Source organism: Ovis canadensis, chromosome 6, assembly GCF_042477335.2.
Source record: "Ovis canadensis isolate MfBH-ARS-UI-01 breed Bighorn chromosome 6, ARS-UI_OviCan_v2, whole genome shotgun sequence".
NCBI classification, from domain to species: domain Eukaryota; kingdom Metazoa; phylum Chordata; class Mammalia; order Artiodactyla; family Bovidae; genus Ovis; species Ovis canadensis.
The window spans coordinates 77,266,927-77,288,601 of NC_091250.1; the positions used below are offsets into that span (position 1 = coordinate 77,266,927).

Consider the following 21,675-nt stretch of genomic DNA (forward strand, 5'->3'; position numbering starts at 1 on the left):
AGGAACAAGACCTGAATTAGAGATAAAGACTAGAGAGTTATTAGTATACAGGTAATAATTAAAGCCATAGGAATAGTTAAGATCACCTGGAGAATGTATATGTATATACATTATAATGTATGAGGAAGGAAAAGCACTCCTGAATAAGCCTTGAAGAATGCTCACATTTAAGAAATTGGTAGAAGACAAAAAAAAAAAAAAAAAAAGCCTGTAGAAGAGGCTGAGGAAGAGTAAAGAGAAAGGTGGGAAGAAAACCAGGAGTCCCGGACAGAATCGCTGGACAGGTGGTAGCTGCCAACAAGAAGCATTAGAACAAATGATGCTGGGTTAATAAATTGCCTCGTTCGTAAAAAAGAAAGAAAACCAGGAGTCCGGTAGAAATCAAGGAAGACACTGTTTTAAGAAGATAGTGGCAAATGCCTCTATAAGATTAAAGAAACTAGTAAAAATGTTTTCAGGAATTTAATAGCAAGAAACAGGATATTGTTAAGAACAATCTTATGAGGTGTTGGTGGCGAAGCCATTGTTTAGGGATTAAAGACTGAATACAGAATGAGGAAAACTGAGATAGCAAGAGCAAATACAGTTCTTTCAAGAAATTACCTGAAGAGAGGAGAAAAGGGTCCCTGGAAGGAGAATTATAGCTCCTCATTTATTTTTATTTATTTACTTAAAAATTATGTATTTATTTACTTGGCTGCACTGGATCTTAGTTGCAGCAGTGGGACCTTTTAGTCACAGCATGCAAACTCTTAGTTGCTGCATATAGGATTCTCTGACCAGGGGTCAAACCCAAGTCTCCTGCATTGGGAGTGCAGAGTCTTAGCCACTCGACCACCGGGGAAGCCCCCTGGCCCCATTTTCTCATTTATAAAATGAGGATGTTATTACTTCTTAATATTTGTATAATAGTTATAGTAAAACATAAGTGACTAAGTTTAGTGTCTGAGATAAATTATACTAGTTATTACTGTCAGAATCTGAGCACAACTAGCTTCCTCAGGAGATAATCATGTTTATTTTAGCATGTATGATCTTCTAGTATGACCGAGACTACTTGGTCTAGCTTTGTTTTCACCTCTAGCATCTGCCTAATTAAACAACCTGATCTTCACCAATGTCGTGTCTTTGACAGTGACCTGCTGAACAATATCACATGCTGATCTTCTTTCACCTACCTAAGACACAATTTCCTTTCTAATTCCATTTTGTCCAAATGTAGACACCCTCTTTTCTCATCAGTTCTTAAGTAATTTGTTTGCACATATCATGCCTCTTTCATTTAAATATTTAGTGAAACCATAATCTATATTCTTCAAATTTGTACTCTCTTGCCTAAAGCATAGTAAACTAGAAATCTGTTTTAATTTACTTTGAACAAAATCTTATGGGTGTGTGTATGTATAAATAAGCTTTGGGTGGGAATTTTTATCTAAATCTGTGCTAAATTATCTTTTCTTTCTCTCCTAGCAATGGATTAAACTGCTTCTTCAAATTTCTTGCTTGGATTTATACGGGTTCAGCAAGCATGTTTTCAGAAGCGATACACTCTTTATCTGATACTTGCAACCAGGTGAGGGGTAAAAGCTTTCTTACTAATTTAAAGTAATATTTTTTGAGATTTTAGTCTAAAAGTTGACATTTGAAAGACTGAATGATTCCTGCAGTTGGGTTGTAAAAGAAAATGGAAGGTGTTTTACTTTTGAACGATGATATACAAAGAATTATGATCATAGTATTTGAAAACTGATTGTTATGCTTTAAAAGCTTTTAACAATGAAGTATAAGATTCTCAGATACTAGGTATTGGGCAGAGGCTTTTGCGAAAGTGATTCTTACATTAAATAGAAATTTGATTTAAGAATATGGGTTCTTATAACTGTAAGAGCCAGTGGATTTGTTTGAATAAACATATAAAATAGTCACATGTGATTGATGAATTAAAATGATTTTCACCATAAACTAGTATTTTGATTTTTTCCTTGAATTTACAAATGAAAAATAATTTTTATAAAATTAAAATACCTTCTTGCTGCTGCTGCTGCTGCTAAGTCGCTTCAGTCGTGTCTGACTCTGTGTGACCCCCTAGACAGCAGCCCACCAAGTTCCCCCGTCCCTGGGATTCTCCAGGCAAGAACACTGGAGTGGGTTGCCATTTCCTTCTCCAGTGACGAAAGTGAAGTTGCTTAGTCATGTCCTACTCTTAGTGACCCCATGGACTGCAGCCTACCAGGCTCCTCCGTCCAGACTCCCTTTAATTCAAATTTTGAATACTACAAATCTAAGCCTTTTTTTAAGAATACAACATTTCTACTTGTATATCATTTCACATTTTATAAAACGTGGCCTGTTAAAACCCTTTTAGTTGTTATTTGTTTATCCTCCTATTATATAAGAATGATTTGGGAGAACTTATAACAAAAAACACAGGTACATACAATAAGAATATTTAAGACAAAGTTAAAAATAATAATAAAATGGTAAGGAGCAGGGAGACCAATTTTAATAAAAATTAAAACTGAGAACTGGTAACTCACTGTGAGATAGATTAAAACCTTTTGTAAAAGTAAAGGAAAGACTCCACACTCCCAATGCATGGGGCTCAGGTTCAATCCCTGGTCAGGAAACTAGATCCCACTTGCCACGACTAAGAGTTATCATACCACAGCTAAAGATCCCACATGCTGCAAAGCAGATCAAAGATCCCATGAGTGGCACCTAAGACCTGGTGCAGCCAAATAAATAAATATTTAAACAAAATTTTTTAAAGATAAGGAAAAAGTAGATACTTGCTATTAGTACTAACAATCATTTTCTTAAATTTTTATACTCAGTAATTAATAACTACTATTTATATATTATTTTGCTTGTTGAGTGGGGGAGAGGTGGGGGAGAGAGAAATCTATAATACACACAGTACCTATTTTGTTTTAAGTTTATGTGAATATGAGAAAATTAAAATGTAAAAATAGTGCATATTATTAATTTTAGTTGTTACTTAAAACATTGAAGACACTTTTTAAGTGTCCGTACTCTTAAATACGATTTAGGGTTTAAAAGCAGGTGGTAGGGGACTTGCATTGCAGTCCAGTGGTTAAAACTCCATGCTTTCACTGCAGGGGGCATGGATTTGATCCCTGGTTGGGGAACCAAGATCCCGAATGCCATGTAGCACAGCCAGTAGATAAATAAAAGCATATGGTAGACAGCTATGTATTGATCTGGAATAATAACCATATGAAAAATCAAGTTGCAAAACATATGTACATAATTTAATGTTTCCAGCCATGATGGACACATGGGGACTAAGGCTCAGTCTTTTGCTATAAACAGCTAAAAAGCTATACAAAGTATATTTAACAGTATTTTCAAACATTGAGCATTAACAGTGCAAGACTGTGATCACTGAGGAAGGGGAACAGGTGAATTAAATTATGATCACTGATTTTTTGCTTGGAGGCACTTTTGGGATAGTGGAGGAGGGTGGGTTACCCATCATTGAGTTGAGAAGTTAGAAATTAGGGTTCAGTGAGTCTGAGGTGGCTAGAAATTACAAGGCAGATTACACAGAGGAGGGAGCTATGCAGACAAAAAGCTGTAGAAGTCTACCTAGGGTTTTCCTTGAGTTGAATCTTTGCTGAGGTTTTGTTACACATGTGTCGGGTAAAGCACCCTGAGACTAGGCAAAGAACCAGCAGGGAACATTAACCTGAGTAAACCCTAGAGTTCACAAAGGGCTTGGATTAAGTTCTGACATTCTAAGATTGAAAGTCCTGACTGATTACCCAGGCCAACAGAAGGCTTAGACTTTGGTAGTAGGGCTAAATTAACTTAGTTGTAAAGTTTTAGAACCTTTCTGACAAAAATCTGGAGGATCATGCTGATTTGCAAGTAACTTAATTACCTGCCAGAACAAATCCCTATACTTATTAAAAGGAAGACAACAAATTCCAGACATGCAGTATAACGTTTATGGTGTTCAGCACCTAATTTAAAAAATTTGTAATAGACAACCAGGAAGCAGAAAATTTGACATTCAACCAGGAGAAAAATTAGTGAATAGAAACAGGCTCAATTGACATATGATAGAATTAGCAGACAAGGATAAATGGCTATTAAAGGTGCATTCATGTTATGTATCAAAAGAAAATATGAATATAATGAGAAGAGAAATGGAAGATAGAAGAACCAAATGGAAATTTTAGAGCTGAAAAATATATCTGATATGAAAAATCCAATGTATAGAATTAAGAGCAGATTAGACTTTGTGGAAAGCATGATCAGTAAACAAGTAAACATGACTGTAGAAAGCATTCATACTAACACTAGAGTGTAAAAAGACTTAAAAAAAAATGAAGGGAGCCTTAGATATGTGGGACGTTATCAAGAGAATTATATCAAACATGTAAGGAAGAAATAATAACCAGTAGTACACAGACTTTCAGCTATAGAGGAGAAGGAAACACTTTTCGTTTCCTCTAATAAGGCTAGCGTAACCCTGATTGTTGTTTAATTGCTAAGTTGTATCTGACTCTTTTTAAACCCCAAGGACTATGGCCTACCAGACTCCTCTGTTTGGGACTTTTGAGGCAAGAATACTGGAATGGGTTGCCATTTCCTTCTGAAGGAGATCTTCCCGACCCAGGGTCCAATCTCTTGCATTGGCAGGTGAATTCTTTACCACTAGGCCACTAGGGAAGACCGTCTTAACCCTGATCTAAAACCTTAAAGATAAAAAGAAAAAAATATGGACCCATATCTATCATTAACATAGATGTAGATATCCTTTCAGTTCAGTTCATTCGCTCAGTAGTGTCTGACTCTTTGTGACCCCATAAACCACAGCACGCCAGGCCACCCTGTCCATTACTAACTCCTGGAGTCCACTCAAACCATGTCCATGTGTCGGTGATGCCATCCAACCGTCTCATCCTCCGTCGTCCCCTTCTCCTCCTGCCCTCAATCTTTCCCAGTATCAGGGTCTTTTCCAATGAGTCAGCTCTCCACATCAGGTGGCCAAAGTATTGGAGTTTCAGCCTCAGCATCAATCCTTCCAATGAATACCCAGGACTGATCTCCTTTAGGATGGATGGTTGGATCTCCTTGCAGTCCAAGGGACCCTCAGGAGTCTTCTCCAGCACCACAGTTCAAAACCATCAATTCCTTGGGGCTCAGCCTTTTTATAGTCCAATTCTCACATCCATCCATACATGACCACTGCAGAAACCATAGCCTTGACTAGATGGACCTTTGTTGGCAAAGTAATGTCTCTGCTTTTTAATATGCTATCTAGGTTGGTCATAACTTTGCTTCCAAGGAGTAAGCGTCATTTAATTTCATGGCTGCAGTCACCATCTACAGTGATTTTGGAGCCCAGAAAAATAAAGGCAACCACTGTTTCCACTGTTTCCATCTATTTGCCATGAAGTAATAGGACTAGATGCCATGATCTTAGTTTTCTGAATGTTGAGCTTTAAGCCAACTTTTTCACTCTCCTCTTTGACTTTCATCAAGAGGATCTTTAGTTCTTCTTCACTTTCTGCCATAAGGGTGGTGTTGTCTGCATATCTGAGGTTATTGATATTTCTCCTGGCAATCTTGATTCCAGCCTGTGCTTCCTCCAGCCCGGCATTTCTCATGATTTACTCTGTACATAAGTTAAATAAGCAGGGTGACAATATACAGCCTTGACATACTCCTTTTCCTATTTGGCACCAGTCTGTTATTCCATGTCCAGTTCTAACTGTTGCTTCCTGACCTGTATACAGGTTTCTCAAGAGGCAGGTCAGGTGGTCTGGTATTCCCATCTCTCAGAATTTTCTACAATTTATTGTGATCCACACAGTCAAAGGCTTTGGCATAGTCAATAAAGTGGAAATAGATGTTTTTTCTGGAACTCCCTTGCTTTTCCGATGAACCACCAGATGTAACGCTGAAGAAGCTGAAGTTGAATGGTTCTATGAAGACCTATAAGACCTTCTAGAACTAACACCCCAAAAAGATGTCCTTTTCATTATAGGGGACTGGAATGCAAAAGTAGGAACTCAAGAAACACCTGGAGTAGCAGGCAAATTTGGCCTTGGAGTACAGAATGAAGCAGGGCAAAGGCTAACAGAGTTCTGCCAAGAGAACGCACTGGTCATAGCAGATACCCTCTTCTAACAACACAAGAGAAGACTCTACACATGGACATCACCAGATGGTCAACACTGAATCAGATTGATTATTTCCTTTGCAGCCAAAGATGGAGAAACTCTATACAGTCAGCAAAAGCAAGACCAGGAGTGGACTGTGGTTCAGATCATGAACTCCTTACTGCCAAATTCAGACTTAAATTGAAGAAAGTGGGGAAAACCACTAGACCATTGAGGTATGACCTAAATCAAATCCCTTATGACTGTACAGTGGAAGTGAGAAATAGATTTAAGGGACTGGATCTGATAGAGTGCCTGATGAACTATGGACGGAGGTTCGTGACATTGTACAGGAGACAGGGAGCAAGACCATCCCCAAGAAAAATGCAAAAAAGCAAAATCGCTGTCTGAGGAGGCCTTACAAATAGCTGTGGAAAGGAGAGAAGCAAAATGCAAAGGAGAAAAGGAAAGATATACCTGTTTGAATGCAGAGTTCCAAAGAATAGCAAGGAGAGATGAGAAAGCCTGCCTCAGCGATCAGTGCAAGGAAATGGAGGAAAACAATAGAATGGGAAAGACTAGAGATCTCTTCAAGAAAATTAGAGATACCAAGGGAACATTTTATGCAAAGATGGTCTCAATAAAGGACGGAAATGGTATGGACCTAAGAGAAGCAGAAGATATTAAGAAGAGGTGGCAAGAATACACAGAAGAACTGTACAAGAAAGATCTTCACGACCCAGATAATCACGAAGGTGTGATCATTCACACTCACCTAGAGCCAGACATCCTGGAATGTGAAGTCAGGTGGCCCTTAGGAAGCATCACTATGAACAAAGCTAGTGGAGGTGATGGAATTTCAGTTGAGCTGTTTCAAATGCTAAAAGATGATTCTGTGAAAGTGCTGCACTCAATATGCCAGCAAATTTGGAAAACTCAGCAGTGGCCACAGGACTGGAAAAGGTCAGTTTTCATTCCAATCCCAAAGGTAATACCAAAGAATGCTCAAACTACCGCACAATTGCACTCATCTCACACGCTAGTAAAGTAATGCTCAAAATTCTCCAAGCCTGGCTTCAGCAGTATGTGAACCGTGAACTTCCAGCTGTTCAAGCTGGTTTTAGAAAAGGCAGAGGAACTGGAGATCAAATTGCCAACATCTGCTGGATCATCAAAAAAGCAAGATATCCTTTAGATATAATCAAATTGAATCTAGCAATATACAAAAATTATAATACATCATGATCAACTGAATATTCTAGGAATGCAAATTTAAATTTTCAAAGTCAGTAGAAGATTAATATACAAAAATCTATTGCATTTCTACTATCAGCAAGCAAATGGAGGATGAAATTTTTAATAAATTCCATTTATAATATTAAATATATAGGAGTAAATTTAAGAAAAGATGTGTAAGACTTTAACACTGAAAACTTAAAATATAACTGGAGAAAGTTAAGACCTAAGGAAATGGATAGAGATACTATGATTATGGATTGGATTACTACATTAATTAATATGTCTAATTTCCCTAAATTAATTTACAGATTTAATGTAATCCATCAGACTTTTTTTGTTAGAAATTGACAAACTGATTACATTCTAAAATTTATATGCAAATATAAAGAACCTGGAATATTCAAAGCAATCTAAAAAAAATTTTTGGAGGATTTTAAGACTTATTTCAGAGCATAATAATTAAGACAGTAGGGAATTCCCTGGTGGCTCAGACCGTGAGAATCTGCCTGCAGTCAGGAGAGTCAGGTTCCATCCCTAGGTGGAGAAGATCCCCTGGAGAAGGAAATAGCTACCCACTCCAGAATTCTTACCTGGAGAATTCCATGGGCAGAGGAGCCCGGCGGGCTGTAGTCCATGGAATCGCAGAGTCAGACATGACTGAACAGCTAACACTTTCAAGGTACTGGCACAAGGACTGACAGGTCAGGAGAACAGAGTAGAGGGTCCAGCAGTTACACAGCTGATTTTTGACAAAGGCATCAAAGCAGTTCAGTGAAGAATAGAAACTCTTCAACAAGTGGTATGGGAATAATTGGATATTCACATGGGTAAAAAAACAAAGGATGTCAACTTATACAAATGCCTTTATGCCTCGTACAAATTTAAGGTGGACTCAGAAGTACCAGCTAACACTATGAAAATATTAGAAGAAAACCTAGGAGAATATCTTCTAGGCCTTTGGGCAAGCAGAGATTTCTTAAATAGGACACAGGAATAGGACCATAAAATAAGAAAAACTTCATCAGAATTAAAAATTCTTACTAAGGACACTTTTAAGACAATAAATAGACAAGTTGCAGATAGGGAGAAAATATTGGTAAAGCTTATAATCTGACAAAAGACTGTTATCCAGGATAAATAAAGAACTTCTGTTTTGTTATTGTTATTCAGTTCCTAAGTCACATGTGACTTTGTGACCCCACCGACTGTAGGACACCAGGCTTCCCTGTCCTTCACCAACTCCTGGAGTTGCTAACATTCATGTCCATTGAGTCAGTGATGCTATTCAACCATCTCATCTGCTGCTGCCCTCTTCTTTTGCCTTTAATCTTTCCCAGCATCATGGTCTTTTCCAGTGAGTCAGTGGCCAAAGTATTGGAGCTTCAGCTATAACTCAGTATTAAAAAGAAAATCTAAGTTTTTTTAAAAAGGCTGAAGATTTGAAAAGGTATTTCACAAAAATACATGAATGTAGTTGATGGACACAAGGAGGTGTTCAACACTGTTCATCATCAGGAAATGTATATTGAGACCCAAACAGGACCTCTCTACACATCCACTATAATGATTAAAATTTAAAAGCCTGACAGTCAAATGTTGGGTTAAGATGCAGAGCACCCAAACCTTTTAGATATTGCTGATGGAGTGTAAAATGTTATAACCACTCTTAAATTAGTCAGTTTCTTGTAAACATATGTCTATTGCTGGACTCAGCGATTCCCCTCCTGAATATTTAACCAAGAGAAATGGGGACAAAGGTCCACAAAGACTTATATAAGAATGTTTATAGCACTGTAAAGGTGCTGTAATGGACAAAAAGTTGGAATCAACACAAATGTTCATTAACAGTGGAATAAACAAATTGTGGTATACTCATACAGTGGAATATTGTCTAGCAATAAAAAGAAAAAATGAAGTTCTTCTCTGTAATAGCATATATGCATCTCCAACAGTATGTTAAATAAAAGATGGCAAATACCAAAGAGTAGTAATTGCATGATTTCCATTTACATTAAATTCTAGAACTTTGACTTTAATCTTTGGAGAACAGCATTAGTGATATCTTATTTTTATAAGAATAAATATGGCCCATATTAAATTTATAGAACTTGTGATATCTCACACTTCATTACACAGCCAGCCTGAACATTAAGTATTTTAAAAATGATTGAACACTCATTGACTATTTTGTAAACATTATAAACACATATATAGTGTGAATTAATAATGAGTATTTCAATTTTAGTATACCAGTTTTAAAATTATATGTTCTTAATTTACTCTCATTCTCTTAGTTTAATTTATTGAAAAGCCATCATCCATTTTGGGTATTTTGACCCTCTTTTCCTTTGGAATCAAGTAGGAAAAAAAGTTGTAATATTCTTGGTTTTTAGGATAGAATTTCCAATATCAAAACTTAAGTCTGGTATTTATTTGTTTTAGTCATTTACAGGGTGGTATAATCTCCATATATTTTACAAAAGAAAATGTTTTCTATTAAATGCATGGTAACCTACAGAGAAACCTCAACTGTGAAGAATTTGGTTATCTTGAAAGTTTACCTATTTGATACCATGCTGAAAAAATGGAAAACCCCCGGCTTAGTCGAATAAAATTACATAGGATATTCACTCAGAGGCTTTGTATTTTTATTATTTTATAATTTTAATAAGGTAATCTTTTTCAGATTTCTAAATTTACATGAAATTAATAGAAAAGATACTTAGTGCAAACATAATGCTGAGCGGTTCCAGTGAATCAGTCTTTTTTAACAAAAGATATGATCAATATCAAACAAACAGAAATAAAGGAAGAAAAGAGGAAGGCAAAGGAGGAAGGAAAGGAAGATGGTAACCAATATAAAAGACATTTTTGCATTTTTGTCATGCAAAATTTTGTCATTTTGTCATGACTTTTTTCCCTAAAGGAATAAAAGTTTTGTTGTAGTTAGTCTTCCATCTTTATGTCTTCCTTCCACACTCCACATAGTCACTGCTGTATATACATTGATATGTATACTTTATGCGCATCGTTTTGGAGTTTTACTAAAAATGTAAATGTGTCATAGAATAGAATAGTCGCTCAGTCATGTCCGATTCTTTGCAACCCCATATCTGTAGCTTGCCAGGCTCCTCTGCCCATGAAATTCTCCAGGCAAGAAAATGAGTGAGTAGCCATTCCCTTCTCCAGGGGATCTTCCTGACCCAGAGATCAAACCCAGGTCTCCTGCATTGCTGACAGATTCTTTACCTTCCAAGCCACTAGAGAAGCCCAAATGTATCATGTGTATACACAATTTGTACTCTTTAAATCTTATATTTGTTCAGTTTATACAAGCTATTCTTCCTGTAAAAAAATTAGGTATTACAGGCTACCCTAATCCTACTTTTCTCCTCAGAGGTTAAATGTGAGTTCTTCCAGGCTTTTTCCTATGATTTACATTATATGTTATTTACAAAAACTACAAAACACACGTTCTTTTGTATTATACATACCGTTTCTAAACTTGCTTTTTTCCCTTTCACTGAATGTTATGTCTTGGAGCTTTCACCATGTCAGCATAGAGAGCTGTATCCCAACTCTATTCTTTTACATTGAGGTAGAGGACACTTATTATTTGGTTGTACCATGATTTATTCTGCCATTCCTCATTGAAGAAGCTTTAGGTTGCTCTTATTTCTCAGCTTTATAAGCAGTGTTTTATAAAGCCCTTTCTGGTCGTCTTTATGTCTCGATGGCAAGTACTAGAAACCAGAATTGCTGGGTTATTGGACATACGTGTGTTGTGTGTTTCTTTGTTGTTGTCAGGTTGTGCCCTCTAGACTGGCTTTGCCTCATTATACTCCCTGTCTTGCTAATGATCATTTACTTTTTTTTCTTCCATAGGCCTTATTAGCATTGGGCATCAGTAAGTCTGTTCAGACACCAGATCCTACTCATCCGTAAGGACTCTGTCTATTATGTTTTCATTTGTTTTGGCAGTAAGTCGTCGAATTATAGATATGTCCTGAAGTTTTATATACCTGCAGCTTTGTGTTAAAGAGTTGGTCCTTCTGCTGTAGTATCTAAAATGCAGGATTCAACTGCTTTGTCAAAGTAAATTCAAGGTCTAATTTGAAAATGGAGTTCAAATTATTTTTATTCTTTGCAATGTAACATAAAGATCTTGTCCTCTTTGTATTTGATAATTAATAACAAAGCACATATTTTGATCTTGGAGTTGTTTTATTTGGTCAAAGGAAATACATATATTTCACGTTTGGACTAATAGGCCACTCTTAAATTTTAATGATAATTTTCTATTAAATTCATGCTTAATATATTTTAATCCCCTTATTGTCATTTGGAGATAGTATTCTGTTAATGTTTCAAAATGACTTATTTTTAAAAGAAATGTGCTCTTTAGCACATATTGTTTTGAATTATATTAGTTATTTGATACAAAGACTTGCTACTGCTTCTATTAATATAACCAGGTAAAATTTTTGGATTCTACGTGTATTTTTTTCTTTTTTTAACAAGCTTCGGTAATAGGATTTGAGCAATCAAATTTGCCTTAAGGCAAAAGAAGTACACTTTTATTTCTGTATAGGAGTCGGCCTCTGTGCTTTATATATCTTGAAATCCAGACACCCCTGTTTTCTTATAAAAGCATATTTTGAGTATCCTGTAACTGTCAGTAAGCTTTTATATGCCAAAAATTTTAAAACAGGGTGAAATTGAAAATTTTTAGGTGTGTAGCTTTCATAAGATATTTTCAACAATCTACTTTAGTGCTGCCTGATAGAATTTTTTATAATAATAGGAGTATTTATGTATATCTATTCAGTATGTTAGTCACTAGCTACATGTGGCTGTTGAGCACTGGAAATGTGGCAGGTGCAATTGAAGAATTATGTTAAAATTTTATTTAGTTTTACTTAATTTACATTTAAATAGTCTATGTAGCTAGTGACATTGGATAATGCAGATCTACATACTTTAAAATTTCGGTAAGAATATACAAATTCCTTGAAAACACATAAAATGAAAGTAATGCTATTTACTTTAGATCTTAAGTTATCTTAAATATATATAGTCTATCTATGTGGGAAAAACTTTAGAAGAATGTTAATTTTTCTAAATCAAGCTTATAGAACACTGTCACATCTATAAACTGATAATTTCCTATGGTAAGATTACATATTTGCAAAGGAATTAAAAAAACAATTTTAATTAAGATTCCAAGCAAGAATACTGGAGTGGGTTACCATATCCTACTTTAGAGGATCTCCCCAACCCAGGTATTGAACCTGTGTCTCTTGCATCTCCTGTATTGATAGGCAGATCCTTTACCACTGTACCACCTGGGAAGCCCTTTTAAATTAAGAACTCTTATTTAAATTTGCATCTACTCTAGGGGTACCATGTTTGAATTTGGGGGTTAATCTCCCAGAAACTTTTGTATGAATGAGTGATTCTTTCCCTCTCATATTATCTCATATTTTTAAATTTATTACTCACTATTTTATTGGTACATACAGTACTACAAAGTAATGCACATGTTGACCAAAGACTCTTAAAGAATAATTGTGACTTAACAAAAAAATTGTCACCAAAACACCCAGAAAACTGAAGCTCTTAGTCTTTTAATAATAGTAGTGAGTTACTGTGTGTTAAATTCTACAGAATCCACAAAAAATATCTAGCATCAAATTATAGGTAATATAAATTATGTAAGATAGTATTTAATTAGAAACTTCATTACAAGGAAATTGAAATGTTACCCTGTTCATTAAACATTTGACTACATTAAAAAAAATAAAATGTATCTGTTTGTGGTATTTAAGAGTAAAGTTGCTGTAGTAAATCAAAGCAAATTATAAGAAAGAGGGATTAGCCAAAACCTGAATTAAATCATATTCACTTTACTTTTATATAGTTTCAAAGATCTTGCAGTTTTTTCCACTTTATATGTTATTTTCTGATTAGATTTGAGTTTGGCACTTACCTTTTACTTAACTATAAAATCATAACATCTTGATGTTGTAAGAGGCTTTTTTTCATTGAACTATTAAACATATTTTGGAAGGAAATAATTTGTATTTCTTGTAAACTATTTGTTTTTAATTTTTCAGGTATGGATTTTCAAATATGCGCTATATTGCTTCACTAATTAGTGGTGTTGGTATATTCATGATGGGCGCAGGATTATCTTGGTACCATGGAATCATGGGATTGCTCAATCCTCAACCAATAGAATCTCTTCTATGGGTAATTTTCTCCTTCCCTGCCCCCTCAATGTTAAAGCAATATGAAATAACAGTTAAGTACAGTAGAATACCTTTGTTATATTAATGTTAAAGATTGGGACCAAATATACCTTCTTGACTGAAATATAGGATTATATTACACATACACACACCTGTATGTGTGTTTTAGGATGTGACTGAACCTGACCTCTAAATCCATATGATTCAATGATGTTGAGCAAGAGTATCTCTTTAGGTACAGTTGTTAAGCACTGTATCCTTGGTTAAAATTTTAGACAGATCTATTAATTTCTGCTGTTACTAAGAGCAGAAAGGCCAGAAGACCTCTGTTCAGTTTTAGTACTAAGAATAACCTGTCAGTAGTTAAAATATCCATTCCCTCGTAACAGTCATATGTTACAATTTTTCTTAACATTAAAGCCTCTTCTTTCCCACGTTCTGGTCGGAACCCTACATGGGAGAATGGGAGTGTGGTTCCCTTCTGTGTTTTTTCACCCAAGGGCCTGTCCTCTTCTCTCCTGCTCCCTAGGCTGCCTCTGGCAGCACTGAAGGTAGAGATAGGGGACAGAAAAGTACCGCGCTGCGGGTACCAGCACCACCTTGCACTGGTGTCTGCTGGCCTTCGTAGGAACCTAAAGCTGTCTTTTTTCTTCTCATGGGAACTTGTTGGAGATTACCCTGCTCGGCAGCTGTGACCATAGCTCCCCTGACGAGTGCAGATTGGTCATGTGGCAGCCCTGTCAGCTTTTGTATCTCATGGTGTAGTTCCAGACTATTTCTGCTGATATTGCCAGTAAGATTCAGTGGAAGGAGCCTAAAATTGAGATAGGAAAACCTGTATTCTAGTTCTTATTTCAATACTCTCCATATACTCAAGCAAATCACGTAGTTTGGGAAATCTTAACTTTCCTTAACAGAATGAGGAGAACATTAAAGTGGGTTCAGAATTTTTAAACCTTTATTTCAGGGAAGGCTGGGGTTCCAAAAATTCTATATTTGAATTTTTAAATTTTATATAAAATTTGTCATTTGAATTTCATATAAAACTTTAAAAAAATCTGTGTTATTTCTTTCTGTATGTCTTGGACTAATGCACAAAGCTGTTTTTGATAGTTCAGTTCAGTTGCTCAGTTGTGTCCAACTTTTTGTGACCGCATGAACTGCAGCACGCCAGGCTTCCCTGTCCATCACCAACTCCCGGAGTTTACCCAAACTCATGTTCATTGAGTTGGTGATGCCGTCCAACCGTCTCATCATCTGTTGTCCCCTTCTCCTCCTGCCCCCAATCTCCCACAGCATCAGGGTCTTTTCAAATGAGTCAGCTCTTCACATCAGGTGGCCACAATATTGGAGTTTCAGCTTCAGCATCAGGTTGGATCTCCTTGCAGTCCAAGGGACCCTCAAGAGTCTTCACCAGCACCACAGTTCAAAAGCATTGATTCTTTGGCGCTCAGCTTTCTTTTATAGTCCAACTCTCACATCCATACATGACTGCTGGAAAAAACATGGCTTTGACTAGACAGACCTTTGTTGGCAAAGTAATGTCTCTGCTTTTGAATATGCTATCTAGGTTGGTCATAACTTTCCTTCCAAGGAGTAAGTGTCTTTTAATTTCATGGCTGCAGTCACCACCTGCAGTGATTTTGGAGCCCCCCAAAATAAAGTCTGACACTGTTTCCATTGTTTCCCCATCTATTTGCCATGAAGTGATGGGACCAGATGCCATGATCTTAGTTTTTCAAATGTTGAGTTTCAAGCCAACTTTTTCACTCTCTTCCTTCACTTTCATCAAGAGCCTTTTTAGTTCTTCTTCACTTTCTGCCATAAGGGTGGTGTCATCTCCATATCTGAGGTTATAGATATTTCTCTTGGCAATCTTGATACCAGCTTGTGCTTCATCCAGTTCTGCATTTCTCATGATGTACTCTGCACATAAGTTAAATAAACAGGGTAATAATATACAGCCTTGATGTACTCCTTTCCCGATTTGGAACTAGTCTGTTGTTCTGTGTCCAGTTCTAACTGTTGCTTCCTGACCTGCATACAGATTTGTAAGGAAACAGGTCGGGTGATCTGATATTCCTATCTCTTTCAGAATTTTCCACAGTTTATTGTGATCCACACAGTTAAAGGCTTTGCCATAGTCAATAAAGCAGAAATAGATGTTTTTCTGGAACTCTCTTGCTTTTTCGATACAGCGGATATTGGTAATTTGATCTCTGGTTCCTCTGCCTTTTCTAAAATCAGCTTGAATATTTGGAATTTCACTGTTCACATATTGCGGAAGCCTGGCTTGGAGAATTTTGAGCATTACTTTACTAGCGTGTGAGATGAGTGCAATTGTGTGGTAGTTTGAGCATTCTTTGGTATTACCTTTGGGATTGAAATGAAAACTGACCTTTTCCAGTCCCTGTGGCCACTGCTGAGTTTTCCAAATTTGCTGGCATATTGAGTGCAGCACTTTAACAGCATCATCTTTTAGGATTTAAAATAGCTCAACTGAAAATTCCATCATCTCCACTAGCTTTGGTCTTAGTGATGCTTCTTGATATCTTTATCTAATTCAAGAGTGTCTGGGATTGTAAGGAAAATGGTATTCTCTTCCTCCCCCAAATTGATTACTGTGTATAACTGCTGATCCATCTGAATCAGGACTGAGAAAGAATTCTCTTGGTACTGGGCATGGAAACAAAATTAAGAAATAACTGGGTATGGTTGTGGATCATACCATATCGACAGCCCTGGATTTCAAATGTTTGTGTTCATTTTGAAGTTCAAAAGCTTTTTTTTTTACCAGTTAAGTAATAATTCTTTTGTATCATGTGTGAACTTAGGTCATGGTATAACATTCTACTGTGTGTGTATATTACTCTTCCAGGTATTAAAAAATGAGATAGTCATCAAATTTTAACTCGTTTCTTCTTATGAAGACACCATGTGTCTCATTGTCCTCATTTGAACTATTTCCCATCAAAATCCTTATCTGATTAGGACTGATGTTTCCTTCCATTAAGCTTATGCATGGACTGTTATAATTCTTTAGTGAAATATTAACTTATGCTTTATTTTAATATTTATTTCCTAGGCATACTGTATTTTAGCGGGATCATTAGTATCTGAAGGAGGTACGTACTATCCCAGGATTTTGTTATTGTTAATAATCTATAATCCATTTTTATAGTTTGCCATTAATAATAAGTTCTCTTGGTTAAAGAAAACTGTAGAAATAGGAATAAAGTTTTGTCTCCTTTGAGGGAGGAAATTCTTTGTATAATGTACTATGTTGATTCCTGTAATGGATGGGGCCAAATTTGGAAAAGCTTTTTTGTTCTTGTTCTTAATTATCATATCATAATGCTCAGAACATTTGAAATGGAGTATAAATGCATAACTATATAGTGAGTTTTAAGAATCAGTTTTAAGAATCTATGCATAGAAAATGACAATGTTTCAGAAGTAAACATACTATAAGTAGAGCAGCAGATAAGCCAGTTTCATGCATGGTATTAGCACTTCATCTTTGACAGTCTTGTGAAATGTTGATAATACCACCTGCTTCAAAAGGTTGGGAATCTCAAAAGTAATTGTGCTTAGTGTGGTACCTGACAACTAATAGTTGTCTAATAAATTAAGGCTGTTGTGACGGTAATGATATTTAAATTATGGTAGCTAAAAATATGGGATTCATTTTATTATAATGATTAACTGGAGTTCTTGATAATGGCTAGTTTAATATAGAACTTTTCCTTATTGACAGCTCTTAGATAGCATTAAAGCATTGTGCCTATTTATCTATCTTTTGAGATGCCATCTTTAAAGTTTGGAGGCATGAAGTTTCTTCCATCTGATATGAGTGCTTTTCTTTCAGCAACACTTCTTGTTGCTGTAAATGAGCTTCGTAGGAGTGCTCGGGCCAAAGGAATGTCATTTTACAAGTATGGTATGTACTTTAGAAACGTAGGTGTATTATATCATCATCTTTATTTGCCTAAAATCACCGAGTACTGTTGCTTTGTTCCACATAGATGTGTACAAAATATATCTCAGTGTCTTCCCTATATGGCTCTTACTTATGTATTAGCTCTTTTAAAAAGAAAAATGTAGTGTAATTTGATTAGGAGTGCTTTATGTTTGGATTTAACTTATGTGGACTTCAGTATTTCTGTGTATGCTTATGTAACTTGAGAAAGTAATCTGACTTTAAATATCAGTTATTGTTAACATTTAAATCAAGTAACTATGTTTATATTGAACAGTTTTAAAAGTCAGGATCTCATACATTTTTAATTTTTTTTTTTATGGCCATTGGGCACAACTTGTGGGATTTCAGTTCCCCAGGAAGGGATTTAACCTGGGCCATAGCAGTGAAAGCCTATAATCCTAGCCACTAGGGAACTCCCTTTTAATTCAAATTAAGTTAAATTAATGGACATTTTATGTTACCTGATAATATCAAATTAAGATTTCAAAAGTTTCTTTTCTTGTCTCTACCCCAATGACTAAGTAATGGAAAGTCGTGATCCTAGTACAAATGTTATATTACTGGAGGATACTGCAGCAGTGTTGGGAGTGACAATAGCAGCCACTTGTATGGGCCTAACCTCCATAACAGGTAAATATTTCTCAGATTACAGGTGATTTATTTGTACTACTTAAATAATCCTTTAATATGTGGGAATTTTCCTTTATATCATTGAAAAAATTTAAACCAATAATAGATTGTTAAATGTGAATTTCATACTAACCGTTTGTATAAGACAAATAAGACAATAAAATTAGTTAGAAATTTCTCTTAGAAGTAAAGAAAGCTGCTAATAGAGCATTTCTGTAATGCTCTAAACCTTTCTAGCTGTGACTTAGAAATAATTACACAACTGTTCAGAGCTTTTAAATTCTTTATGTGTAGAGATATTGGTAATACTTGTCCTAGTGACCTTACAGGTTTGAGATAATATATGAGAGAGAACTTTAATAAACTCTATAAAGTTTAAAGTAAATATACATTGTGGCTCATCCATTTGTCTTTTTCCACTATTAGTGCCAATAATAACTGCTCTTGCTTTCCTGTTTCCTTGATTCTTTAGTTGCTTCCATCCTCATTCTGACAGCTAGTTAAATGTTTTGAAGGCCAGTGCAGCACAGGTGAATAAGAAGACAGAAAAACCATTTTATTTTTATTTTCTAAATAAACGAACCAATTATTATGAAGAAACTCAATTTGTGAGGTTGCAGTTCTCTTGGAACGGTATTTCCATTCTTCCCTGTTTGTCCTAGCATATTTAAAATAATTTTTGGTAATGAGTTTCCACCGTTTGCAGTATTAACATAGTCTGAAGTATGAATAGATTTTTCTCATTTTGAATGTGCGTATTGAGACTAAACCATCATTTTCTGATGTACACTATAATCCAAAATACTCCTAAATGTTTTGATTGTTTTTCTAGTTGACCTTACCATTTTAGACACTTTATAGACATAAATAATTTCTTAGCAAAATGTCAGGCTTAAGGAAAGTATGACTTGATGAACAGGTCAACTTTTAATAGAGGGGTAGGATGGGATCAAGGGTGGGAGGGAGGTTCCTAGGGAAGGGCATATATATACTTATGGCTAATTCATGTTGTTGTATGGCAGAAACCAATACAACATTGTAAAGCAATTTTCCTCCAGTTAAAAATAAATTTAAAAAAAAAACAAGATTGAAAAAAAACAAGATAAAGATCTCTATCAAGTCTGTTTTATTATATCCTTCATTAAAAAGTTTCACCTTAATTTTTATTTAATTACTTAAGTCATTTACATTAAATGACATGCCAGGAAATAAGATATTTTCCAGCTAATAATTCTGTTCATTACTATTGTAATTCAGTTATTAATAATATATATTTGAAAATAAAAATAATTAAGTTTAGATTTCTAAAGAATAGCAGTATTTGATTTGAAACTCTGTAATTACAAACTTCCTAATGGATTATGTTTTACAAGTGGATCATATTTGTATACTTTAGTAGTACAAAATAAGTCATCCCTTTTTAGTGTTGTATTTTGACTACATGTTAATAAAACTAATGTAAATTGAGGTTTTCTTTTAGTAAAACATGTATATTTTATCAAGCATTAAGGTAATTTAATACTGACATTTGATCTATGAAATAAAAGGCTTAATTACGAAAACCTTGTATGTAAAATTTATTATAAAGATTTAAAGTATAATATTTATTGATACATTCATAGATAATAAGTCAACTCTAATTGGTTCTGGAAGAGAATATAGCCCTAATAACCTAAAGGCAAACTTTACAATCAGAATCATCTGGAGGTATTGGGAAGGCATAGAATGCTAGACCCCTGCTGCAGATTTCTGATTTAGAAGGTCTTGAGCGAGACCTGAGAATTTGCATTATTACCCACATTATCTAGTGATGCTGATGCTGCTGCTGGTCATAGGACTGCATTTTGAGAACCACTGCTTTAAGGTAGCCATTAGATGCAAATGAACTTCCATTTTCTTTCTGCTTTCTTTTTATATATCTAAGAATGTTACTACCTATGTATCATTCTTGGTTGAAAGAGATAAAAGTGCCTCATACATATTTTTTTTATGGCTTAAATCTTGCACAGAATCTTTGTGAGACAAAACACAAATTTTTTTTTAGCTGTTGACCCTACAATTATTTTGTCAACTAGGAAAAGTGCTACCGACATAACAAAAAAGAAGTGGACCCTTTATTACTTTAGTATATATATCATGTCTCTAATTTGAAAATGCTCTGAACCCTAACCCATGTAACCAGGTGCAAGTAATGGATCATAAGTAATTAAACTGCATAATACTCCCATGCAGCAAGTTGTAGCATTCTTATTTTGTAGAATAGTAAAACTATTAGGAAAAAGTAATTAAAGGAATTAGGAATGAATTTCAAGTCCCTTGATTTACTAATTCAGCTTCTTTGCTCCCTAAAGCTCACTGAAATAGAACATGTTAATTTACTGACTTCTTATGTGCTTTTATTTAGGGAACCCACTGTATGACAGCCTGGGTTCTTTGGGTGTGGGCACCCTATTAGGCGTGGTCTCAGCATTCCTCATCTACACTAACACAGAAGCACTCTTAGGGCGATCCATCCAGCCAGAACAAGTACAACGGCTTACTGAACTCCTGGAGAACGATCCATCAGTAAGGTCAGTTTATTCCAGTGATGCTGTTAAAGTTTACAGAAATAAATTAAGAAATAGAAATGCTTGTTTTATAAGTTCTTCCAAAAGAGGTTTTGAATCCCTAGCCGTCAGAACTTTTTACTCTATTACTTTGCAGCATTGCAACCTTATAAGAAAGCAAGTGAAAACATTTAGCAAACTCCTTGAATTTCCTTTTAAATTTTGTATATTTTTAATTTTTCTAAAAATAAGGAACAGTTATATCATATAATGGGAACAGAAGTTTGCTAAGTATTTGCCTCTTCAATGTGGAACCACTTATATGAAATCTTCATATTTATATTTGCCTTATATTTGTATTATAATTACAAATTGAATATGTATTTTTTAAAATTTATTTGACTGCACTGGGTCTTACTTAGAGCATGTGAAGTCTAGTTCCCAGACCAGGACTGAACTTGGGACCCCTGCATTGGGAGCTTGGAGTCTTAGCCACTGGACCACCAGGGAAGTCCCCACAAATTGAATATATTGAACTTAAAAGATTTTTATTCGTTGGGATATGACTACCAAATTGAATATAATTTATACTTTTTTTTTAGTGTAGACATCTTATTTTAGCTTATTTTAAATATTTTTCCTTATATTTATCGTTAAATGATAAAGAGTTGAAGATTTAAGAGAATCAGCAGAGAGAACGTGTTCTAATAGAACTTAGTGAACTTAAGCAGTAGTGTAGTTTCAGAGTGAAGGGGAAGGAACAATCCTTTAAAATTCTAATTTTCTACTAACCTATACACACACACACACATATTTAAGAATGTGTCTTGTGTTAAAATGTTTAAGTTCAGTCTTTTAACAATGACCTCTATATCTGTATCACTAGAACAAAT

The 21,675-nt window shown here is 35.2% G+C and overlaps 1 protein-coding gene across 6 annotated transcripts in view; it reads left to right on the forward strand.

Moving 5' to 3' along the window:
• Positions 1-21,675, forward strand: part of SLC30A9 (solute carrier family 30 member 9) — an 80,624-nt gene that overhangs the window by 39,084 nt on the left and 19,865 nt on the right. For 3 of the 6 annotated variants that reach the window (XM_069594033.1, XM_069594036.1, XM_069594034.1), the window contains 7 exons: positions 1,471-1,573; positions 11,259-11,314; positions 13,490-13,676; positions 16,710-16,749; positions 17,493-17,564; positions 18,129-18,236; positions 20,641-20,806. In XM_069594033.1, coding sequence (XP_069450134.1) covers positions 1,471-1,573; positions 11,259-11,314; positions 13,490-13,676; positions 16,710-16,749; positions 17,493-17,564; positions 18,129-18,236; positions 20,641-20,806 — 732 coding nt within the window. The remainder of the gene's footprint in view (positions 1-1,470; positions 1,574-11,258; positions 11,315-13,489; positions 13,677-16,709; positions 16,750-17,492; positions 17,565-18,128; positions 18,237-20,640; positions 20,807-21,675) is intronic. The other 3 variants (XM_069594035.1, XM_069594037.1, XM_069594038.1) reach the window with 1 other exon arrangement.